The 26,440-nt window shown below is 40.8% G+C and overlaps 1 protein-coding gene across 1 annotated transcript in view; it reads left to right on the top strand.

Moving 5' to 3' along the window:
- The window catches only part of NUAK1 (NUAK family kinase 1), a 47,222-nt gene extending 24,237 nt beyond the window's left edge, over nt 1-22,985 (top strand). Inside the window, exons 3-7 of the mRNA XM_054632343.2 lie at nt 9,345-9,496; nt 10,812-10,877; nt 17,258-17,377; nt 17,681-17,813; nt 18,889-22,985. Coding sequence (XP_054488318.2) covers nt 9,345-9,496; nt 10,812-10,877; nt 17,258-17,377; nt 17,681-17,813; nt 18,889-20,042 — 1,625 coding nt within the window. The 3' untranslated portion in view covers nt 20,043-22,985. The remainder of the gene's footprint in view (nt 1-9,344; nt 9,497-10,811; nt 10,878-17,257; nt 17,378-17,680; nt 17,814-18,888) is intronic.
- The last annotated feature ends 3,455 nt before the right edge of the window (nt 22,986-26,440 follow it).

Raw genomic sequence — 26,440 nt, 5'->3', positions numbered from 1 at the left:
GGATCACCCTTTTTCCTCTGTGAAGGACAGGAAGCTTGAATGTAGCCCTACACATTTCCATAGCTGTGAGGTAAATGAAGAAGGTGATGAGATGTGTATGGCAGCTCTGCTCTGAGAGTTGATACGACTGATTAAAACAAGGGCTGTCTTGGCGTACTGTTACACTATTGCATATTGAGTTATTCAAAAGCATGTTTTTGTACTTGAAAAGAGATGAGTATCTGTCTTTTTATTGAATAAACTAATAAAAGGATCTGGGAACAGAAAAGGGGAGGGATGCTGTGTCAGCATGTGGGTTGCAAATGGAACAAAAGTTACTTCAAATATGGATGAACTCAGGAAGAAAAAATATTGAGCATGCTGTGGTTCTTTGACCAGTTGCCCTTCTCATACTTACTTAAAATAGTTTTTACTGAGTTAAAATATTTGTAAAAGTGAAAAAGATTACAGCATTTTTAGGAAGCAGACACTAAGTCCTGGGGGAGTAAAACTTCCCTCTCTGGCCCTGCGGAGACAGGAGCAGTGCTTCTGCAGCAAAGCCAGTTGAGCTCCATGATGGAGAATTCATCTTGTCTGAGGAGGATGAGCACCCGTATCAGGTTCTGGTGTGTTTTCCAAGCAGTCAGAGTCAGTATTTGGCCTGTAGCAGCCAATGCTGTAACTTAAGATATGGTAGCACTGGGAAGATGTGTGGTTATGCAGCTGAACCCACAGGAGCTGCCCAGAGGGGTGTGACCTCAGGAGCCCTTGAGTGTGTGCTTCTCTTGAAGCTGAAGAGTACTTGTTGTGAAGTTAAGGGACTACTACATCAAGGGCTGAAATATTTGTATCCTCTCAAAGTTGGACTTCAAACACATAGGTTTTCCTCTTGAGTGATGCATAAAGAATGATAATATTGCTATCCCCTGACACAAAATGTTGAAGTCAGTAAATCCTAAGAGGTGGGCTTAATCTCACTAAAATTAAGCAATCCAACAATTCTGCAGTTGGTGTGTGCTACAAGTCTAGTGTCCCTCTCTAGTCAAGAGAATTCAGCATCTTCCTGGGGTGGTTGGCTCTCTCCTGGGAGACCTTTTTTCAGATAAGTGCGATAAATGACATATTGGAGGCTCCTGTTGGAGTCTAGTTGACTAACTTGGATCAGATTGACTTTAAGACTGAAGCTACCCTAGAGATATTTTACTCCTATCTCACAAATTTTTACTGCAGGTTTTCAGACTGGCACTGCACTCTCTGTAGGTGCCAGGTTGCACAGATGTACCATGGACAATGCTGGATATCCCTGTAATAACCTTTGAAAGCTCTTTGTACTGCATTTGCAAACGTGTTTTCCTTAAGTAGGATCTTGTTTAGGTATCCTTTTGACCTTCCTGTTAATAGCAATTAACCTCTGAATTTGTCTACTTGATGTAAACACAACCTTATCTTTTTTAATTGATACCAAGGAAATTAAGATGTGTGGAAACCAAGCTTTCCAGTTTAGAGGTACTTCTTTGTAACCTAATCATAAGGCATGTACTTTGCCCATTACTGCCAGGGCAGATGCACAGTTGTGACTAAAGAAATTACATCCTCTCAGCAGGGCTGTAATTGGTGATCTGTTGAGTGTGGTTATGAGGGAAGTGCTCCTTTAAGTGACTTTAAACTCCTTGAAAGGGACTGGATAAACAAAGTCGGCTTTGCTGGCAGTGTTCTGATTTCAGCACATAAATTTTAGTTTATAGAATAATGCCTCTGTCCATTCATCTGTCTGTCTCTCCCCTGCCACTCACCCTTCCTTTGCCCTATTGCTTTTTTTGCCTGGAAAACTCGAGGATTTTATAATAAAGCCTTTGAGAGCTAACATATTTTTCCAGGGGTAGCTTGAGTGCAAAATCTGCCTCATCTGGCAATACTTTATAAGAGTTAAACCAGGGAAGGAACATTCTGCGAACATTTAAACACATGTTGGGCCAATCATGAGGGTGAAGTTACACTTGATACGTTTAGGAGTGAGCTCTTGAGTCTTTGTAGTGTGAAGTACAGTTGTCTGCATGACTGTTTCTGTGCTGAAAGAGTTGCCCTTGGTCAGCATAACCATACAGAAAAGTCTGCCCTTTTGCAAAATGTACTTAAAGGTGAACAGACTATTAGCTAACATGTCCGTAGAAATGGTTTACTGAAGATCTTCCCTGGAGAATGAATAAACTTTAGGATCAAAATTTGGTGCTTGTGGAACATGATCACATTAATGTAAATGAGTAACTGAAGGAAAGTGTGTGCTGAAGTGCTCTGCTGAATTGGGGCCAGGATGCTTATAAGAGTGCTGCACACTTTGCATTAACAAGGCACAAAATACGGATGTCCCAAGTGCTTGAGCTAGGTTGCATGCTTAATCAGGAGACTGGTTCAGCTCTACTTTCAAACCTCAAAGGCCACAGGAGATAATCTGACAGTGTGTAACAGCAGTGGCATAGTATTCCAGGATACTCACTGCACTTGCCAAATACATGTTCAATCTCACGTTTTGTGCCAGACTTCATGCAGCAAAGCATAAACACACTTGGTGTTTCACAGACACATAGGCCTGTCTCCAGTGTGGGAAGCTGTGTCAATCAAGTCATCATATCATCAGCAAAACCAGCTGCATTGTCAGAAATCTGCCTGTGTGGCAGCTGTTAAAGGTGTGTGGACACAAGCCATTGCTGAGGAACTGCATCCCTGCAGCAGTGCTGGCTCAGACAAGTGTCTCCTGCCATCAGCTGTATGTGGACCTCAGGGTGGGACAGCAGCCAGGGGCCAGGGTGGCAAAACAGTCACCTATCTCCGGCTGTGACAGTTGAGAGCAATCCCAGCCCCTGTCCAAGCCTTTGCTATCTCCTGGTTTTCAGACATAATCAAAACAAACTTTGTTGCCTAATGACCCCACCCCTTCTGTGTGCAAAACACCTGAAAAAGCCACAAGTCCCTTTGAGCATCATGTGGATGATTGGGCTTTAATCAAGAATGTTGGAAGTTGGAAAGCTGAAATTATTCTTTTTTTTGGCCAAGAGAAAGTGCTTCAGTAGTGATATTGTTTAACCACATTTCTAATTGATTTCCTCTAATTATGTAGGCTTTTGAGTTTTGACTGCTTTATTATCATTGTTTTCAGTTGATAATATCCAAGAACATCAAGTAATATTTCAAGTGTCTGGAGATATTAATGAAACAAGAATAAACAAACTTAACTCTTTAGTTACCATACCCCAGCTTATGAATTTCCTGCCATTCAGGGTGATCACTTAAACAGACTTCATCGGACATGATATAAACTCAAATGTGTGAGATCACAGGCAGGTCCAGTTTAAATGTCAAACTGCCAGCAGCAATGAAATTTATTTTGATCTTCCCATTTACACAGTCCTAGCATAGTAATGTAAATATTTGCTTCTCTGAAGTTCCTCGACAGTTTAAATAATATTTAAATAAAGGGGAGTTAGTGCTTGTATTCTTTGCCGAAACAAAGACAATTAGTGTAACGTGTTATTGTGGCCAAATTAGTAACTGTCATCTTTCCTTCCTTCTAAAGAGCAAACCATCATAATTGCATATCCTCAGTCTTGCTCTGTGAGAAACAACTTCACCAAGGATAATAGTTCCCATTCTGATTTTATCTCCTCACTGGGGAGGAGTAAATTATAGCATGCTGTATGATTTAAAAAGATTATTGCAGGATCTTAACAACATTCCTTTAATTTAAAAGGAGATTCAATTTGGCTGAATAAGGCCATAATTTAGAAAAAATAATTTAACACAAGTTTAGCATTAAAACACATACTTTATATCTTGATGTCTTCAATTATAGTTAAGCACATGCATAAATTTATGTGTATGCATATACGTGATTTCCTCATTGGATCTGGGATATTTTCTTGTCTGCTATATGCTCTGTTAAAAACAGTAATAAACTAATACTGCTACTAAAAAACAGCTAAATTAACATTATGCCAGGGGGCTGTAAAACAGTCAAAACCACAAAAGCTGAATCAGGCTGAATTTCCAAGGTAAAAGACAGTTTTCAGTACTCGCATAACTTTTTGAAGAATAATTCAAGGCTTATTACACAAGTGAGGTAAGGTACATGAATTTTCTGAATGAAAAGGTTGTTCTAGTCTGCATCTCCAAAATTAAAAACAAACTTACTTGTTCTTTTGATTTGGCTGACCTTTAATAAAAGAGCATTTTGTAGCAGTGGAAAGGTACTTCTGTCTGCGGCTGTTAGGAGAGTAATAAAAATACCACTGAATGGAAAGACACCAGATGGAAGGAATGTCAACATACTGGAACTAATTTAGGAGATTGCTCTGATAGAGAGCAAAGGCATGAGGAGAATTCAAATGGTTCCAGCGCAAAGAGATTGGCTGCCCCTCTTAAACTAACAAACTAAAATCCTTACCCCAGGGTTACATGTAAACCAAATGGAATCAGCCCACAAGGAGATAGTCCAAGAATCCTCCATCCTGAGCACTCACTCTGACTTTAGTATTCTTTGAGCTTGGAGGAAGGACAAAAGCCTCCTGCCTTTTTATTATTTTGGTAGTAAGTCTGTCCAAAGTGAACTGTCCTAATAGAGAGGTATACAGTGTACCATTAAAACTTTCTGACTGATGTTTGCAAAACCGTGCCCATCTGGGCTTTCAACAATTTTATGGTGAGGCACATCTTAGCAGAGAAGAAATATAGTGAGTGTGTTCATTTGGTGTCTTGTCCCATGAGTTTCCGAGGAGGTGACTTTGGTGTAGCTAGAGGGACGAATTTGGCAGTAGGGTTGAAAAGGAGAATGCTGATGAGCAAGAGGTCAACCAGTGCTATTTGGAAAATGGAAGGCTGTAGATAGAAGCTGAGTTCATAATTTCACAGCCTCTAACTATAAATAAGTGGAGAGATTTTATGCAAGAGCTATTACTGTAGTAGAACAGCCTGTGAAAGAGGGACAGATTATTCATGTTACAAAATGTACTTTGTCTCAGATATCTCTTTGATAGTGAAAAATGAAATTCTTTCCCAATTTCACATTTATGTTCTTCAAAGAACTTTGAAGTCAGCAGATGTGGTTTCAATTATGAGCCTGGAGGTATAGACTTTTTCTCTGTCACTTTTAAAAAAGAAACAAACATGTTAGAGTTAACTAAGAAATCTTTGACCCACTGTATGTTAAGCACCCTTTGCTGCTTAGGTTCCCAAGGCTTTTGGAAACTAAAACCAAGTGGTTTTGACCAGACCAAGCCCAAGCAAACTTGCAGCCCCTGGAAAATGCTGCTTCTCTGCGTTGCTGTGGCCAATGTCTTAGTCCTTTGTTCCTCTCCTGGGGATACAATCACATTTTTCCTTACACCATGAGGTTCATGCTGTTCCTGCTCCTGCTTCCTGATGTGCTCTCACACTGCTGTCCCTGCTTTCTCCCCTGTGGCCATAAAGTGCAGTCATCTCCACAGTCAATCCTTCAGCTGGCAGGCTCTGTCTGCTAAGGAGTAGTAGTGATTTGCAAGCACTACTCTGCAGCAGCACTTGACCACTATGGCTGAGGAGTGCAGCAGCTCTCCTGCCGCATCAAGGTCTTGTTGCAGCTCTCAGAGTAACTCAGAGTGGTGCAAATAAACACAGACGCTCAGAAATAGATGACACACAGCCGGTAGCAAGCATTTCTCCTGCTGCTGTCCCCTCTAATAGATGAAGCTTGTGCCTAGTATCTAAGCAACCCCCCTATCTTGATTCTTAATTGACAGACCATCTCCTCTGCTATCCATGTATGGGTGTTGGTATTGACAGTTCTCTGCTTATCTAATTTGGCTAGCCATTTATAGAGTATTGATGGTTTGAAAGAAGCTAAAGCAGCCCCACCTTACTCATACATGGTCTCCATCCCTTGACCTTGCTCAGGGCTGAGGAGCAGGCTTATATGACATGGCTGTCCCAGAAGCAGCAAGATTTGGGAAGTTCCTGGGGTTCAGCCAGGAACTGCCAAAGCCATGCGCTTCTCTGCTGGCAGTAGGTGCAGCCAGGGTTCAGGCACACTTCTAGGTGAGGATGAGTTTCAGAATGAATATGCAGTAGGATGGCAGGTAATAAATCATCTGCAGCAAAAACAAAGAGTGAACCGAGCAGTCCCCAAAGCTATATGGAGACAACCCGTCCATCATCAGCCCACAAGTTACAGCCCAGGTGCTAACAGGGCATTATATTTATTACCTCATTATTCTTTGCAGTAAGTCAATCCAGCTTTAATTAATGCCCTCTTCCTCCAGCCATTGGCCACGAGGCTTTCTTGAGCATTTGTTTATAAAACTACATGCTGTGCTCAGAAGGGAAATTCAGAAGTGCCTGTGTGAAACCTGCCTGACATCCTAAATACTACTGGGAAAATTCATGGTGTACTTGGCTGATGGTGTGAGAATTGCCAGAATACCACCTTTTCATCTGCCTGATAGTCTTGACCACTAAATTCCTCTTTAAGGGTATGTGTGTGTGTATAGACATAAATCCCACTGCCTTTCAACCTCCTCTTCCTTCAGCTGCAGCTCTCATTTTAGATTTTTCTGTCTGCTGTTCAGTTCCCTCTCTGCAGAAGATAGCTCCGTGCCCACTCCTGAGGTTCAGCTGATACTGTGGAGGTGCTCTGATGTGAAATGACACAGTTGTAAAAAAATACCTCCCTATTCACCTCTGCTCCTGGGGGGAGAAACAATTTGCTGTTTAATTCTGTAATTGTCCAGCTATGATGATGGTGAGGAGGCCTCTGTAATGTCACCTAAGTTCAAGGATAGTTTCCCTCTTAAAATTTTCCCTCGTGAAAAAAAGTGTGCTGGTAAACTGAAAACCAAATATGAGTTTCTGGAACAATTCTGTTTCCATTCTAGTATGGCTTTGTGACAAAAATTTGAAATTTGGAACAGGGATTTATGCCTTCCTAAATTCAGCTTGATGGTATTATCTCAGTTTCCTAGAGGGTGTAAGAGAACATTTGAAATGGAAAGTGCCTTTGAATGCACATTCCTCCAAACCAAATGCTTTCCTCCTCATTTCTGTAGAAATGTTGGAAAATACATCTGGATCAGGACTTGTATTAATATGGCAAATTTGAGTCCAAAAGAATTACATTTTAGGATTTAAAACTTCAGAACATCAAGGACGATTTGAGAAGACTCTTAGAACTGAGTAATGAAGGCAAAACTTTCATAAAAACACTGCCTGGAAGAATGCTCTATCGTGGCAGGACTGTTGTTGCTGTTACTGTCACCAGGAGCACTGAACACCTGGTGGGGCATCAGCTTTTGGGGGAGTGGGGCAAGAAGAGCCAAGGGCAAATGTGCCTCTGAGCTGAGGGTGGTCCTCAGTTGGAACTGCCTGGATATGTATTTCCATGAAAGTACACTGAGATCATCTCTGCCATGTGTCAACTTCACCTACATGTGCGTGATACATGTGTGTGCATGATACAATAACCCTTAAATCATGGAATCAGCTGGGGTTTCGGGGAATTTTGTTGTTGTTGTTGTGTGGTTTATGTGTTTGTTTTAAATCATATCTCTTATATGAGAGCATTTTCAGTGATTTGTCTCAGCTTGCTATTTCTTTTTGCCTTCTTAAAAAAGCCTGTACCTAACAAGCCTTTCCAAGCTTAGAGAAGCGAATGTGCGCATTACTGTTTTATTGGTAACACATCACAGCGCTTCCCTGTATGACATGGGGCATGTTCAGTTTTTCCCAGACAGTATCAGTCTGTCTTTCTTGGAGAGGATTCTGTATGTATAATCCATCCAGAGACGGCTTTCCCAGTTTCCGAAGTTTATTGCTAATGAGGATGCACATAGGATGTAATCACTGGCAGAGGCCTCTGCTTCGGGGTACAGTGAGGCCAGCAGACAAGTAAGCAGCCAATTTTATCTGGCTGTTTGCTCTCTCTTTTATCAGAGCTGTTTGGCTGGGATTCAGGGGTGTTAGAGTGAACTGCAGAGGCTTTGGCTTGTAGATTTGAGTGACAGAGTGTGAGAGGACATGAGACAAGGCCTAAGAGAAGTAAATATCTGTGTGTTAAGAGAGGCAGCTTCACATTCACTGCAAAAGCTGAAGCTTAATTCTGTTTTTTTTTAATCACCAAAGACTACTGGCTGAGCTTTGATAAAGAGATACAGGAAGGCATCATTACAGTTGGGCTTGTCAAAACTAGCATCTATCTGTAATAGATCCTTTAACCTGATTAATTTGTATTTGCCTTGCTGCCAGTGTGACCAGGGCTGCCACAGATAAAAAGAAAGGAAAAATCACCATGTTTTCATATAGCAGTGGTTACTTATGGCAGGTGCAGGAAGTTTCCTGTGGGTTGCAATGGATTTTCAGTGAAAAAGAGAAGAGCTATTTAGCAGCCAGGAAATTACAGCAATTCCAGACTATTAACAGCCTGCTTTACTAGATTAAATATTAGTTATCTGCCACTCACAGCGAAGTCCTTGACAGCATGTGACACAGCATACTCTCTGCCCCGAAGAACAGTCAGGCTGTGGCGTGGATGAGATGATTTTCCTTGCTCTGCTTAAGCTGGCGTTGTGCATTGCTGCCGGCTCTGCACAAGTGACAGAGGATTACAGCATTCAGTCTGTGACATGCAGTGGGACGTATGGTAGTGGCAGGAAATAAGGACGCTTGAGGAAGAACTGTTTGCATGAGACGAGGTACAGAGCCACACTGACAAGAGCTGTACTGTTCTGGAGGTGCTGCAGCCATAGCAAGCTCAGGTGTCTATGCCGCTATGCTGTCACAGAGAGTTGGGATGGAGGAGGGCACATCCATCAGTTGGATACTTCTTGGATTTTGGTGGTAGGTGAAAGACAACCAACAGTCATTGTAAGCCAAATGGCAATCCTGTTTCAGTTACTGAAGACAAGAATGTATTATGCCTTCTATGAGCCCTTTCCAAACCCTTTCCTGTCTGCTTGTCCTCTGGCCTCAAGTGGGCTACTTGTACAAGGAATTCTGTGCTGGAGCAGGAGCTGGTATTCATATATTACTGGCACAAGTGTCCACCTCACCTCACTCTTTGCCACCTTGTGACCCCATATTATTTGAGACAGAGAGGTTCATGTAGCCATATGAAAGAGAGGATAAACTCAATTTCCTTCTCTTGGTCTGAGGTGTTGTAATCTTCCTCTGGTAAAAAGTAGCTTTGGAACTTGCTTTTTGCAGTGGGATTTGTTAGTACGTCTTTCCAGGCCTCATTGGTGGTCTAGGATGTGATCAGACATCCCGAGTCTTCTTCACTCTTTCAAGTGTCAATTTTAAAATGTATTAAATCAACTGTGGTGTTTTTTTTCTTTTCTTCTGTGCAGTGTTTGAAAATAAAGATAAGATTGTGATCATCATGGAGTATGCAAGTAAAGGAGAGTTGTACGATTACATCAGTGAGAGGCGGCGATTAAGCGAAAGAGAGACAAGACACTTCTTCCGACAAATAGTCTCTGCTGTGCATTACTGCCATAAGGTGAGCAAAGGATTTAATGGTAAAAAATGCTGTTTCAAGGCTGATTACTGGCATATATTTCAAAGCATGTCTGAGGCAACAGCATTCATTATTAAGTATCAGAATACATGGTTTTATCAGTACAACAGAAGATCTTCATTAAAAGCACTACACTGAACTAGTGCCTTTTTAAAGACTAATGATGTTTTCCTGTGCTATGACAGATACCAGACACACCCTTAGTTTAGGCAAACCTTGCATTTTTGCCTTTAAAATATTTCTCCTGACATTTAAAAACTCAGAAATTACAACATCAACTAAAGAAGGCATCCCATATAACCTCTACAGCATTAATATTAATGCATTCAAACAAGTGTTAGTTTGCAATTTGAATACACTAGTAAACAACTTTAGAATAGGAGATATAATATATGAAAGAAAAAGCCAAGAGAAAGCTATGAGGTTCATGCATGAGCTTTAGTACATACTCATTCTGGATAAGTAAAAGTAACTTTACCAGATGTAGCAGGAAAGATACCATTTGCTAATGACCTTACCCATCATGGTATCCACTTGGAATAACAAATCAAGCAATTAAACCCAAGGTAGCTGACTGGCTGTCATCATGGACCTTTTATTCCTGTTTATGAAACAACTGCATAGAGCCAAAACTTGTATGAGGCTAAAGGCAATGAGCAGCTAACACAATTTTAATTTGAATTCTTAAAACACTTAAGTCTCTACCTGAATTCTGATAAAAAATGGGATTTGTCGAAGTCCTCACTGCATAGTGCTGAAAAGCTGCAGTGCCATTCCTGATGCATTTAATTTTCCCAAGTTTCTGTAAAGAAGGCTCTGACCTAGACCCAGTCTGTTTGCTTCCATATCTAACATTTACAGTCCTTTGGGATTATAACTCCCCTGATCCATGATCCACATGGCTACTCATTGGAGGAATGTGGGCTTTTATAGGGGCTAACGTCATTGACAGATATTGGTTTCTCGTGCCTGGGAAGAATATCCTGCTTTCACACAGTGGGGGCAGGATCCAGGATGAAATTAAGTTCTGAGAATACATCCCCCAGCCCTCTGCCCCCTCCCCCGCCCCCACCTCCTGATGTTTCAGAGTGTCTGTGGGAGGACAGATTCCAGTCATTCTTCCCTTAACCACACACCAAGTGACTAATACAGCGCCTGCCACTAGTCACTGGGCCATGAGTGTTATGACAGTGAAATCAGCCCTGAAATGTAGATGTAAAGACCACCCAGCCAGCTCACCTTTAATTTTTCCAATATTTTCTCACGCTCTTCCCCATTTTTTTCTTCCTTGTTTCAGAATGGTGTTGTCCACAGGGACCTAAAATTGGAAAACATTCTTCTTGATGACAATTTTAATATTAAGGTAAGATTCTTTTTCTCAGTTTCTCAGAATGGATTTGCATGTTTTATGGCATTTTTACCCAAGGCATTAGAAGAGCCATTGTTATGGTAACAGCTACTAAGCAACAGCATCTAGCAAGAGGCTGGAGGCTGGAGGTTGGGGGAAGACACCACTGATTGCCAGTAATACACACTAGATGAAGTTCTGCATACTTTGGAGGTGAAAGCCCTGTCCTGCCACACAAAGGCCACGATTCTAAATGCAGTATCTACCCACTGGTAGAAAACAGCAGAGCATTTCGTGCAGTTGGGCTTATTGTACAAAGGATATTATTACTGGCTGCTTCTGGGGCTAGGAAAAAACTGTTCTGGTCTACAGGGTTCAAGTGCCTCCTACAGAACAGTCTGAATGTTCTTTTGATCATGGCTGGAAAATAAGCAAATAGAGTTTCAAAATAAACCTAGTAAAGCACATGTGCTTCATTAGGAAATGGCCTTGGAACTTCAGACACAAACGTATACTTTGGGTAGTGATGTCAGTGATGTCATTTCCATGCCATTTCTCCCCAGTGAAAGCATGAGAGTGACTTTTTTTCCTGTCTTTTTCTTCTATTGTTTATAGCTGCAGCACAAAGCTAAATAATGCAGAGATTTTATTTCCAGAGTAATTTCCTATATATATATCCTATCTGTATTCCTCTATAAAATAAGTGTAATTTCCAGGTGGCTGAACCTGTTTCACTTTCAACTTTTTTCCTCCTTGGGTAGCTGGATGTAAGAGTGGCTGGATGTGCTCATCCATGGACAAACAAGCAGAGGGAGGAACACCAAAGAGTTTCTGCTGATGCTTGAGCATCCTTATTTAATTAAAAAAGTAATCAAGGAGCTACTTGTGTAGCCCAGTACCTAAATAGCCTGGGTCTTCCTTTTGTCTCTCCTGAAAGCCCTGGGGCTGTAGGCACTGCCTTCTGTGCTTCACAGTGGAGAGATTGCCTTCATTTTGAGCTGATGTGCAATGGAAGTGGAAAGTAACATGTGGTAGCTGCCATCTGTGTAATGCTGATGACAGAAGCTAACTTGGATCAGCTAGTGGATTAAAGGCACATAAATACGTGGTTTCCAAAAATAGTCTTTTACAGAAGGCCCATCCAAGGCAATATTTGGGTGTTTTGCTGTTAGCATCCAGTGTTGGAGCAGACCTCCCCTCTCCTGTTCCTAGGGACACTGTCTGCAGCAGCCAGAGCCGTTCCCAGCAGTGCTGAAAACAAAAAGTAGCCTTTCAAGGACATTGTATACAAATCAGGCTTCCGCAGGCAGGATGAGCTTTCTTTTCACATTACACGCCAAACTATCTTCCCAGCTAATCAGAGAATTCTTGAGAGAAATGAGGAATTTGTGGAATTTGCTAGCTGTGGAGGGCTGGATCTCTGCACTGTGGTCCTCATACGCAAAACCAATCATTTCCTCAAGCCTCTGGGGAGCTGAGCTTTGTCAGACAGCTCTGCTCCTGCCCCTCTGTCCTTTATGGGAGTTGTTCTCCTGTGGGTAGAGCAGAAGGATGGGGCAAGGATAGGTGGCTTTGTATGGTCTGCACTTGGACCTGACTCAAGGGCTTCAGAACCACAGATGCATTTCAGCTGCCATAGCGAGTGGCAGTGCTGTGGAAGAAATTCAGGTGGCTCTGCCTCCTCACATACCTTCCAGTCATTTGGACATGCTTTTCTTGAGGGTTTCCCTTTCCTGACTTGTATTGTGTTTAAACTGCTGTAGGTGTTTTTTGTATTTCCAGCCTTTCCTCAGCTACATTTCTTCACTGTTAAGGCTTCTGAGCAGGCAAGGCTGCCTTGGCATGGGGAGGTGGCTTCTTGGCTGTCCCCTAGTCACTACTTGTGCAAAGGGTCTCATGAAACTGAAAAACAGACTGAATTCAGGAAGGTATTGGTATTTCATACATCTTACAGTCAATATGTTTGAATTTGGATTGCTTCAAGAGATGCATAATGGTATGGTTTTTCTTTTTCTCTCTGCTCTCTTTTTCTGAACCTTGTGACTAAGGTCAGCTTTGAATACTTGATGGTAAACATACAGCCACTATTTCCCTTATGCTGAGGTTTTCAATATGTTGCTGTGGTTTCTGTGTTACTTGCACAGAATTTTACTTCCCACTTTTTCTTTGTTTCACTAAACAGTAACTGTTGGCAAGGAAACACATATGGAACCATAAATTATTTATTAGGAGTAAATTTATCAGGTCCGCATTCTGAGAGTACTTACAAGTGGTTTGTTCAGGCAGAAAAAAAATGCAGGGGTTTGGTATTGACTGAAGGCTTCAAATACTCAGGAGAAGGCATTTTCTAGAAATGGATTGATAGTCTTATCTGTACTTTCCTAGTATTTATATTTAATTCAGTGGATTACAAACACAAAATTGGCAGTTTGATTTTAAGAATGAGAAAATTAAAGGAATCTCTTTGTTCTTGGCTGCAATGTGCAATTAAATACATGTTTCTGATGAAGCCAGTGATCTATGCATTATGATTTAAAAAACATGTCATAATAATGTGAAGAAAAAATATAATGTTGCAAAAATGGATCCCTGTATAGCAGCTTAAATAATACTTTTAAAACAGGGAATAAAGAGGACAAGTAATCCATTAGAAATTATTATCCAACCTAAAAGGGTCCCGAGCCATTTTACTTGTTACTACACTAGCTTGGAAACCATTCTTAAGCTTTAGATAATTAAATGAAGGTCATAAAGAAGTGTCATAAGAGACATAAGAAGGAGTTTGTTTTGTTTTTAAGAGCTGTGATGGTGAGTAAAAATCTCTGGAAGCAGAGTCATGTTAGAATACAGCAACAAGGAAACACCAGTGTCTGGAAGCACAAAAAGTACATATTTTGAAGAGTTCTGCATATCCACAGGCCAGTGATGGAGTGCAATGAGAGGAAAAAGTGATCCAATCTGTGGTGTATTACTAAGTTTTTTATGGACTTGTATGCAGTACTATTTCCTGCAGACTTTTACTGAAAACAACTAAATGCAGCAGACATAAATGAATCAAATGAGCTTTAAACGCTTGTGAGACTGAACATCCTTGTTCACAGTAGGGATGAGAATGGTTCCTAGGCTGGGAATTGCAGCTAAAAGAGATATCTAGCAGAGGTTGACATAACCGTATGATCAACCCCAAAGTGACAGAAGAGTAGAACAATGCAAGTATAACAGTAACATAATCCTGCTAACTGCTCATTCTCTTGGGCTGGTAAGGGGACACCAGTCAGACTAACCACTAAAAACCCACGAGGGTTTTGTATATACAGACTAAATGTATGGAATTGGGATTTACTTTGCTGGAAGTCTCACCAACTGCACATATATTTCATTTGCTTTAAGAGACGTAATTATTTCTCTATCTGCACTACAGAGGGACAGATTCTTAAGTGTCATAAAGCTGACAATTTCCATGAGTGTAAACTTCGTGGAATTTACATTCCACACTTCAACAATAACTTACATCTGATTTAACATAGCTATCAATAAATATGAAACATATACTCCTGAAGCAAGAGGAATGGAAGTCCACTTTTCTGCTCCTCCCAGTTTAGGAAGTTTTTTTGACTTTTTTGACTTAGTTCCATTTAAGTGCCAAGAACATGAAGTAATGTTGGCTTCTATTAATCTTGTTTTGGGGGGCATGACAATTTTAATGGGAAAAGCTGATAAACATCAGTCTGTGAGCATGGGAGTGGATTGTAACATAAATACTCTTTTCCTGAATGGTCAAAATGAAAGCACGAATGCCCAAGTCTGAGAGTTTCTTAGAGTGAACAATGGCATGTATCCCTATATGTGTGTGTGTGTGTGTGTGTGTATATATAAAAATATATTATATATAAATATATTTATATATATATATATATATATATAAAAATACATATATATATATATATATTCATGCACATCCGTATGCATTTTATACATTCCATGGTGTTAAGGGAATGTATTTTCATAAGGAATCACACTGTGCAGTGTTTGTCCTTGGCTTAGCTGCATCCTGAACTAAAATAAAAATCAATGACCAGCACGAATTTTTAACACTGAAATGATCCCATTCTTCCCCTGATTGACAGGACAGACTTCATAAGGCTTAAAACTAACTTCCTGCTGGCCAGGCAGGGTGACTTGATAAGAAAGTAGAATTTAAGGCAATTAAGTGCAATCTGAGCCATGAGAATATGTTTGCAGACTGCAATTCTACACCAGCTGTTTTCAATGACATTCCAACCATACAATGAAGATTTTACAAACAGCATGTATTTAAGGGTTGAATTTTCTGCTGTTGGTTGATAATACGCTGTCTGAGGGACTGAGTGGATTCAATCTATGAATGAACATGTTGAGATGAATTAAAATTAATGAACAGAAATCAGCTGCTCTTTGATCAGGATGAATATAGATTGTCAGTAAACACCTGCACAAGCGGAACATCAAAATAGGGAAGAGTGAAGCATGAAATCTCATATCTGACTTGTGACTTTAAAAATTGTGTAAAAAGGATATATAAAAAGTTTGTATTTCTAACATGAAAGTATCTAACAACTATATATCTATTTCTGCCTGTTCGTAAAGCATATTTGTGTTCCTGTTTTCATCTCAACTGTGTCTTCTGTAACTTCTGACACAGTTACAGTGTAACTGTACTAGTTGAGGTAGTAGAGACAAAGACTTAACCTTTTCCAAGAGTTCACTGAACAATGTAATTCAACAGGTATTAGAGGCATCGATGATACACATTTTAGAAAGCCAAGAGTGAATGATGGTGCTGGCGAGTCCTTTTCTTTCCCACTCACTTTGTGTTTTCATGAATTTTCTCTGGTGAAAATTCCTGGGATTTAATTTCTTTCTGGTAGAAAAGACATTAATAAGGTGAAGAAACCCCAGAGAAAACTCCCGTCTTTTATATCTACAATACTTTTTTTATGCCTGTGCTTTATGGCTTTTATGTAGGCATTATGTTGATTGTGGGCAGTAATACAAGTATCTCTGGGAAGCAGAAACATTTTGGGTTTTAAACAAGATGAAAATGAGATGTGTTGCCTTGTGCTATGTTGTATTTTCAGGGACCTCCGACGAGGGAAGGAATGATAAATCTGACTCCATGTTCTTAGAAGGCTAATTTATTATTTTATGATCTATATTATATTAAAGAATACTAAACTCTAAACTATACTAAAGAATACAGAAAGGATACAGACAGAAGGCTAAAAACATACTAATGAAAACTCGTGATTCCTTCCAGAGTCCTGACACAGCTTGGCACTCATCGGTCATTAAGTAAAAACAAATCACATGAAACCAATGAAACAACCACCTGTGGGTAAACAATGTCCAAACACATTCCAAAGCAGCAAAACACAGGAGAAGCAAATCAAATAATTATTGGTTTCATTTTTCTCTGAGGCTTCTCATCTTCCCAGGAGAAAATCCTGGGCAAAGAGATTTTTCAGAAAATCTGACAGTGACAGTGTAGAGAAACAAAGAAAATGCAGAGGTTGTGGGAGTATTTAGTGTTGCTATCCTCAGCCTTTGTTTTGTAAGAACAAGAACAGAGAATTGAAGTAAATAAAATATTTGGACCTGATCCTGCACTTTTCTGGAATATTTCTGGATTATTTGGCAATATTCCAAACAGTCCCGAGGGAAGTTTTGTTTGTGTTGGGCAAGCAGGATTTGGGCCTCTTGTTTCCAGTTAGGAACCAGACTTGTGTTTATTATCTCATGATAGACATCTTGTGATAGACATCTCGTGGGCTTAACAGCTTAGATTCCTCAGCCCCATGTCCCTGAATTTGGAGGAGTGAGTGACTGCCTTGCTTTGTCTCTTGTTCAGGCATAGCTACATTCCAGATGATTTAAAAAATCACTTTCTTCAGTAATGCTCTAGCTTCCTGCAACACTCCTGCCTCCCTCCTCCTGTTGAATTTAAAGGTCGAGGCTTTTGGCTTGCATGTGTGTGATAAGAAGGGTGGTACTTTCTGCTTGCTTTCCTCTTGTATTAATGACTATACAAGATGAAGAGCAGTCAATGGACAGCAGGCTTCCCAGTATGAGATTGTCTTTGCAGGCATACGCAATTCATCCAGGATAAAATTACCAGCTGATGGTTGTGCAGTTGGTGGCCTCTCTGTGAATGGACCCAAAGCATCCTTGTTCCTAATCAGGAGGCCTTAACCTGGGGACCCTTCTTCTCTGAGGGATCTTTAGTGAGAAAAGTAAAACCCACATCGAGTTTTCCCTATGGCAGAGACAAATACAGCTAAGTCTTTCCTGATAAAGGATTTTTTGTTACTTTAAGAAATCATTAATATTACAAATGACTTATGCAATTCTGTTTACAGATTGCTGATTTTGGACTCTCCAACCTTTATCATAAAGACAAGTTTCTGCAGACCTTTTGTGGAAGCCCACTGTATGCTTCCCCTGAAATAGTTAATGGACGGCCTTACAGAGGCCCAGAGGTAAGAAGGGTCAGTTTTTCTGTGGTGGTATGGGGATGTCTTTGATGATAATGTTCTTGAGAGGGAGTCTTAATGAAAATGTTACTGTACATGTGAGTTCACTTGGGTCTGTCCTGTATTTGAAGTTCTTAAGCTGCTTCACTTTTGTTTACATTGCCTGTGGGTGGTTAGTGAAATGTTAGATACCATTTTGCCCAGCAGTAGGTGCAGCTGGACATGATGCTGCTCTTGTGGTGCTAATGGCATTGAGAAGGGCAGGGATCAACTTTCCTGGGCCTCACACCTGTTGTGTCTGTATTTCAGGTTGACAGCTGGGCCCTTGGTGTATTGCTTTACACTCTGGTTTATGGAACGATGCCCTTTGATGGCTTTGATCACAAAAATCTCATCAGGCAGATCAGCAGTGGAGAATATCGTGAGCCAACACAGACCTCAGGTATGAAAAAGGAGGGAGAGCCACGTACTGAGCTGACAGCAGTTCAGAATGGAGCATTTTGTTTGGCCCCTTCCAACATGTTACAGTGTCATTTTAGAATGATGTACACCCAAAAAAAAATCTCATTCTCCTACTGAGTTCATCTGCTATAAATTCCATCTGGGTGCAGCACTTTTCAAAAGCTCTTTTGAAATTTAAGTTTTGTAGCAGATAGATTTTGTTGCCTTGGGGAGCTGTAATGGACTCTTTTAAGTAGATCTATGACAGTGGAAGGTCTGTTAGCTATTGCAAGTGGAATTGTTCAGACAAGCTGTAAACTTGTACAACATACTGGTACAGATCAGTCCTCTCACTACACTGTGGGCTACTGCAAGCAGTGAGAAGGTGAATGGCCAGAGCAACACAGTCTCTTATTAAAGAAGGCAGGCCAAAATCTATATTAATGCCTCTGTGTTCACATTGGCTTCAAGGATAGCCCATTAAGTAGTCATCTGACAGAAGAGTAGCAGCTAAGTCTGGCTTATGGATTGTAATGACTCCTTCCAGCCTTAAATATCTATCCAAATATTATATTTAAATTAATATTTATCTTGTTTTGGTTGTTTGCCATTCCTTTCAATTTTCTGTCTTCTCGCTCTCTATATGGAAATAAACCTTTACAATACACAGAAGACTACATTGTTTATGGAAAAAGTAAATACAGAAGCAATAATGTGTAGATAATTTAAAATACCCCAATTTTGTTTTCTTTTCCTCTAAGTTTTGTCATTAGAGTCAATAGGTTGGTGAATTCCTTCAGTAATATGGAATTATTAACTGTTTAATACAGTATAAACATTAATTTATTGGATAGCCCAGAGTACATTTTCCAGAGTGAATCATATTCTTCTGATAAAATAGTGCTCAGAGGCATTTTCCATCATTGACTGACAGTCAAAGCCTTGTTCCTTTTCACTTTCTCTGTGGTATGGAGCATTATTTTTGCTCATTTGATTGTCCTCACACTTCCATTTAAACTGACAAACCTAAGAATGCCCATGTTCTAAAAATGTTACATGCCATTCTTCACCCATAGATGCTCGTGGTCTTATCAGGTGGATGTTGATGGTGAACCCTGAACGCCGAGCAACCATTGAAGATATTGCCAACCACTGGTGGGTTAACTGGGGCTACAAGAGCAGTGTCTGTGACTGTGATGCCATGAGGGACTCTGAGTCCCCACTGCTGGCAAGGTTCATTGATTGGCATCACCGTTCTACTGGCCTCCAACCAGAGACTGATACCAAAATCAAGTGCCTTTCTAAGCCCAAAGGTCCTGAAGTCACACTAGAGAGACAAAGGTCTCTGAAAAAATCGAAAAAGGAAAATGACATTTCACAGTCCATCCAGGAAGGAGGAGCTGAAAATGCAACCAAACCGACCTCCAAGAGACCCAAAGGCATCCTGAAGAAAAGGAGCAACAGTGAACATCGCTCTCACAGTGCAGGTTTCATTGAAGGAGTTGTCAGCCCAGTGTTACCCTCTGCTTTTAAGATGGAGCAAGAGTTGTGTAGGACTGGTGTGGCCATTAAAAGTGTTGTAGAGGGAGAGGTAGCTGGCAAATATGGCACTAAGCAGTCTTCACTAATGCCAAAAAAAGGAATCCTAAAGAAAACTCAGCAGAGGGAGTCTGGCTATTACTCCTCTCCAGAAAGAAGTGAATCTTCTGAACTCTTGGACAATAATGATAAGACAGTAAACAGTGACACTTCTCCAGGGGTCACAGAGCCATCCAGAAATGGGTCTTACAGCCATTCCTGCAGGCGTAAGGGCATCTTGAAACATAACAGCAAGTATTCTACCAACAGCATTGAACCTGCTTTGATTAGCCCTGACACACCAACGCTGGAGGCCATGGAAGAAATGGTCTTGCCTGTGGACGCATTACCTCGAAGTTACAGTCGCCCTTCCAGCGTAATTAGTGATGACAGTATTTTGTCCAGTGACTCATTTGATTTGCTGGATTTGCAAGAGAACAGGCCAAACGGGCAGAGAATACGGAGCTGTGTCTCTGCTGAAAATTTCCTCCAGATCCAAGACTTTGAAGGACTTCAGAACCGCCCACGGCCACAGTATCTAAAGCGTTACCGCAACCGTCTGGGGGACAGCAGTTTTTCTCTTCTCACAGACATGGATGATGTGACTCAGGTCTACAAGAAAGCCCTAGAGATCTGCAACAAGCTCAACTAGCAGAGGGAAAATGGAATAGGGAGGGAAGGGAGTTGCTTCTGTACCTTTATGATGGAGTAAGCCAGGTCACTGATTTGCTGACAATGGTGGGTTTTGATTCAAAGGAGCTGACTGCACCTAGTTAGCTGAACTCCAAGTAAAGTTACCCCAAAGCCATCTCACACTTCTCTAATTTTGTGTCCTCAAAATATTACCTACCTGACCAGAGAAAAACCTTTGGTCTTTGTATCTGTGATGAAAGCACATCAGGAGCTAGCAGACAAAAGCATCAAGACTTGATGGCTCAAAGTCAAAGCTAGACAGAATTAAAACTGGAAATGATGGACACACATTTTGAGAGGTTTGTAATTAATATTAGATAAGCTTTTTGAAGAGATGAGCTGAATTCTTTAAGTCAGATTTGGATGCCTTTTAGAACAAGAGGCTTTATTTCCCTCTGAAGTTACTTGTCTGGGTACAGTGATTGCTCAGTGGGAATCTTTGGCTTGCATTATGCAGGACACCAGGTGAAGTGGTCATCATGGTCCCTTCCAGCAGAGTGACTTGAGAGGTTCTGAACATGTTCTAAGATAATTTGAGAGACTTGCCCAAGAAAAACCTCATGAGGTGTTTGTGGACAAGCAATGGAGCAGGCATTCATATCTAGACCTTCCACAGTGACCAGACCCATTGCTCTTCAGTGGGTAGAAAGTTCTAAAATTGTTTCCAACTACCAGCAAAAACAGAGCCACAGAAATGATAATGGCAACTGGAAGGAATGGATGTTATCAGCAGCTAAATGACCTTTTAAGGCATTTCAATCCATATGTTCAATCTGTGACTCTTTCAAAATGGCCAGCCAGATGAATGCCCAGAAAAAGATGGATCTGACAAAGGGTCCCAAGGGTTAACTGACCCTCCAGTCTAGAGTCACTATCAGCAAATTGTGCCACCTTGCTGCTAGCTTGTAGTATTTGGGGGTGACAGTAGTTTGCAACCAGAATGTTAGGTAATGAAAAGGTTGTAGAATGTAGGAAATGGATAGAGGTCGGAAAGTTAATGGGAAGATGCCTTTCTGCAAATGAAAATGTGTCTAGGTTGGTGTTAACAGAGCAGAAAGAATTGAATGATGAAATGGTAACAGTAGATTTAATAACAGAGTTAGCATAAAGTTGTGGGCCTGCCTCTATCTAGTGTAGCTGGTACTGAGCGTGCAATGATACTAGTTTGAAAAAAAAGAAAGGATATGCATTTGTGTTCTCAGACATATCCAGCTATCCAGACCGTAGGCTTCAACTCCCATAAAGGTACCATGTGGGTCTACTGGATTACCTGAATGTAAGCCTATGTCAGAAAGGCACTGTGTGTTTGACAGGCCTGGGCAAACTGGAATCTTCAGGCCCATTTCAGTCTCATTTCCATGAGCACATAGCCCCTGGCTTTCTTGGAGGTGCACTGGTGTGATTAAATCACAGGTTTCAGCTGATGATGTCAAATGATCCAGAGCTGCAAAACTTGTATCCACACTCATACCCAGAGCAGGGGGGCATGGGACAAGTTCTGATCTCACTCCTGCCCTGTAACTGGAACTGAAAGCAGAGTTTGACCCACTGTGTCCCAAACTGTAGAGATGGTGCAGAAACCGAATAGAGTTCCTCTGGGGATTCCTTGGGAATTGGTGATAAGTCCATATATCAATGGCATCTGGGACCAGGAGCTATTTCACTTGCAGATTCCTCTTATTCAGTGTGTCATGGTACTTAAGTCTGCTGGTTCCTCCTAAAAATCAAGTGGGCTACCTAGCATAAAGATGAACCAGCTTGAGTCTCCTAAATCAGTTAATCTGTGGAGAACCTTTACCTTTTACTTATCCACTTACACTGGACCAAATGTAGGAAATGGATAGAGGTCTGAATGATGAAATTTGACTCTGAAATAAACAGCATCAAAACCATGAAATCTCTGAGAGATGTACTCTCAGGTGGTCAAGTGAATCTGGCCCACTTTCATTTGCTCAGGAAGGGCAACTGCAGGTCACAGATGTGTACCTCTCTGTATGATATTCAGACATCTCATCTTCTTTCACAAGCCCAGCATGTGCTTTTTTACCCCATCCCAAACCAGCACCATTTTGCAGTGGTGGTTTGATTTAACAGGTTTGCTGTGGTGCATTTTAAAACAACTCAACACAGCCTCCATGGCCTTTCTGAAAAAAGGGTGGATGTGCCTTGCAGCCACAGCTTTTAACTCATGCCCTGGTATGTAAGAGCTGCATCCTCAGCTGGTGTGAGTCAGTGCTCTCCCATGCAGTGCTGTCCAAGGCATCACGCCTTCCATGCACATCTAGCACTAAACTTTGAGTGGAGTTATAGAGATTTCAGGATGAAGGGAAGGGAGTTCAGCTGGCGGTGGTAGGGAAGTGAGGAGCATCCTGAAGGCTCCTATCTCCGAGGCTTTTGCCCAGGCCTGCTTCCTTGTGTACAAATGTGAATGAGTGAGTGACTGCTTGCTGCCAAACTGGAAATGTTACGTAGGGATTTACTGGCATGTTACTGGCATGTTACATGTTTACTGGCATGTTATCATTCCTAGAAGAGAAGAAAAAAACTTGACTGCACATTGTTACTATTAGTGTTGTGATTCTTATTTAATTTTTTTTTGTAATACAAAGTCAACTTTTTTATTTGAATTTGTCTTTTTTTTTATTTATTGGTCTGAAAGCCATTTCAAAGTTATAATAATATATTTGGTGTAATTTAATTGGTGCAACATTATTTTACAGCTCCAGCCAAAATTGTTTGGTGTTATTTTTGGGGGTTTTTTTGGTTTTTTTCTCCCAATCCTTGGTTGGTTTGAGCTCTTCAAGGCACACAGGGAAAAACGCTGGATAATCACCCAAAGTGTTTGTATTTTTAATCTGATACTGTTTTTTATTAAATAAAATGAAATTACTGTAACTGTGAATTGTCTCTCTGTCTCCCTTTTCTTTTTCACTGTATATCAGCATGAGCCAATGCCAAATGGTAATGAACTTGTCATGCAGAAATACAGCAGCATCTCAGCACTTTGTACCAAGTTGTTTATGCAAACCTCCTTGGCTCATTTGTGCATTTGAATATAATGTGGGTGGCCACAGAGACTCTCTTCCTCTGAAGTATTTGGCACTGCAAAGCACACAGAGCTTTCAGCTCTAGAAAAGTTTGGTGGAGAACAGGTGGCTGGGGGTTTTCTGTTGAAAATAAATGAGGTTTGTGGGCCAGGTGTGCTGTAGGTGAGACAGAGCTGGCTGAGCAGACAGAGCACAACTCATTTGTAGCTCAGAGACAGATGATCATGGTCCTTCCTCCTCCCTGTCTGGGAAGGAACAGTTTATTGACAATGTTTTTGTTGGTAAAATTTAGGCGGTTTGAGCAGTAATTTGATCAAAAAAGACTGATGGCCATTCACTGCTGTCAAGTGTGAATTTGGTCAGATGGCTTTGAACAGACGGAATAATCAGCTAGTGAGAGGGTAAAAAGGGGAGTCAGTTTTCATTTTTTGGAATCTCTGCGATCACTAGAAGGTTTTAGATTGTTTTTCTTGGAAAACAAGTGAACATCATAAGGGAAGCTGGGTATTAGGTATGCTGTGTGTGCTGGTGACTTGTTAAAATAAAGGAAATGGTTGGCAATGTCTTTGTATTGGCTCTGAGCAAGACACCATTAAGCTTCACCCTTGATGCAGCCAGCCAAGATACCTGTGGTGTATATTCTGCTTTTTTTTTAATTATAGGCAGTTTGGATTAGGATCCAAGGAATGGATATTATGAAAAAAGAAGATGGCTTTAATTGTTCTAATTCATTTTATCTCTCTTGAGCTTTTTAAAACAAGAAGCCATGGCTGTAGCTGCTAGATTACAACCACTTAAAACCCAGTGGGAATAAAGGGAAGAAGCCAATGATACAGAAGGGTAGGCAGATGTTAATAAGTTACAAAAGGAATTATTATCTGCTGTGTCCTAATTGAGTCAGGAATTATGAGGTGTATAGTCAAAGTCAGCCCGCCTGTTCTTGCACCTGAGATGAATAAGGTCTAATTGTGCTAGTGGTGGAAAATATACTGCAAGTCTCTTCTGTAACAGCAATTATGAAACAACTTCTTTTTTCTTTTTAACACACTAGTTAAAAAGTGAAGCTGAGGGCAAACTCTTTGTTTAATTTTAAAAATAATGACTTTTAGAAAGTTCTGGATGGCTGGGCATGATGCATATTTGTGGCAAGCTCTGAGGTGTAATTATGTACATGTTTGTACAGCTCTGAGTGCACAGCTCTAGGGTGGGGTGGGAACTCAGAGTTTTAATTTTCCTATTTATTACAGAAGATAAGTGCAGAGCGATATGCCGTAGCTGAAGTTACATAGTAAATCTGTAGACAGACTTGGTCTTCCTTTATGTTTACTGCATAGGCATTCCAGTGGTTCTCAGAAAATGTTGAGTTTTATGGTTTGGGCAAGGCAGGAGCAAGGAAGCAAGAGAGGAGCATTTTTAGTTACTGCAGACAAATGAATTTGCAGATGAATTTGTTATTGACTCCATAAGCATGTACAGTAAAACTTTGCAACAGCAGAGCCTCAGTTATAGCTACAGGGTAAGTTGTAACCAGCCTAATGAAGGGAGATGTCTGATACTCATGTAAATTTGGTATATATAAGAAGCTTATCAGTTTGATTCGAAATTTATCTCTGTGATTCACAGCTCAATTTTAATGAGCTGCTTCTGGAAATAAATCTGCAGGAATGCTTTTGTGGAAACAGAGTTATAGAAACTCTGATTTTTGCTAGCATCAGCCCAAGGTCTCTGGTACCTGTTCGAGGGTTACTCATTTCAGGGTTTCAACTGAAAGTTTTACCACAGCAGAGAACAAGCTGGGTTTCCATTGCCATTATTGGTATTTAGAATTGAACTGGAGCCTTTTTTTATTGTCTGGTGGAACTGTTTTTTCCTCCCTGTCAAACCAAGACATCTTTCTCATAAAGGACTGAGTAATTTGGCTGGAGAAGCAACTTTTTTGGATAGATGATCTGAGCATTTTTGTTTCTTGCTATCTCCATTCTTTACTCTCTGCCCTATATTTCCTGGAATTTCATCAGTGCAGAAAACCCTTTGATTTGTGTGTCATCTGGCCATACAAAGCCCTGAATTTTTAAGGAAATGATATTTATTTGTACTAATGCTTAACTGTTCCTTGGAAAAGCATTTTACAAGACAATTCTACGAATCTCCAGAAGACTCCTCATATCAGCTCAAGTTCACACTGAGTTTTGCACCAGGCCCAGGGCCACAAAGGAGTTATGTAGGTGACTGCTATCAAAATAAGGAAATCAGCTGTGGGTGCTGGCTATAGGTGCACTTCTGGGTCAGGATATCACCCGACTTTTTCATTCAGCAAAGCATCTTGACTGCTAGTGTGAACTCAGGTTTTTTTGACACTGAGCACCTCTGAAAATCAATACCCAATCTGTCACACAATAAGCGCCCTGCACTGAAGCCTTTACTGTCAGAGACCATGTGGGAATGTTGGCATTGACCTGCCTTGACATTTTCTTTTTTGCCTTTTCCCCTTTCACTTTATCCTATTTACTTAACACAAATAAAGCGTGTCTCTCTCTCACGTAGTCCAAATCCTGCTTGCTGTCCTGTTTAGCTTTGCTCCATAGGCTGCATAAATCTCCTGTCAGGACAATGGGTTGAACTTTGTTCCCAAGGTCTTTCTGCAGCTCTAACCCTAGCTGTGGCATCGTTTGGTCTCGAAGGCCATTGAGATCCATCTCTGCAGTGGTAGCTCCAGCACTGGTCCTTTGCAGCAGGCAGCTTTTCTTCCAGGATGCAGAAACTGTGCATGGAACCCTGACCTAGGAGCAGGAAGCTCTCTGAAACAGGCACCAAGCTGCAGGACAATTACAAAGCTGGGCTGCCAGAACAAACGGGTTAGACTGACCCAATATAAATCCCTGGAAGTTACTGGTGAGATTATACCCTTCCCAGCAGGAATCCACTAAGAAAACTGTTCTCCTTTCATAGGCTGGGGAGATGCTAATGCATTTAGAAATACAAGAAAAAAAACTGTAGAAGGACTGTCTGAAAAGCTGTGGAGGAGGGAGAATATTTCTTGTGGCTCTGCAGTACATATAGTTTATTAAGAAACCCTTCCAAATTTCAGCCTCAGAGATAACAGGACAAGACATACTTTAAATAGAACCTAAGGGAAAACAAATTCATAACAGATGTTAGGAAATATGTAAATATATATTTTTATTTACATATAAAGCCCTAGCCCTCGCTTGCCAGGCAAGAATGCTAGGACCAGAGTGTGTGTCATCATCCCAGCTGCCCTGGGAATTGTAAAAAATATTTCTTTAAATGTTCCTTCAAATTCTGTTGT

This window comes from Agelaius phoeniceus, chromosome 5 (genome assembly GCF_051311805.1).
Source record: "Agelaius phoeniceus isolate bAgePho1 chromosome 5, bAgePho1.hap1, whole genome shotgun sequence".
NCBI lineage: Eukaryota > Metazoa > Chordata > Aves > Passeriformes > Icteridae > Agelaius > Agelaius phoeniceus.
The sequence above is the reverse complement of the archived record's forward strand: the minus strand, read 5'-3'. Positions and strand labels throughout refer to the sequence as shown.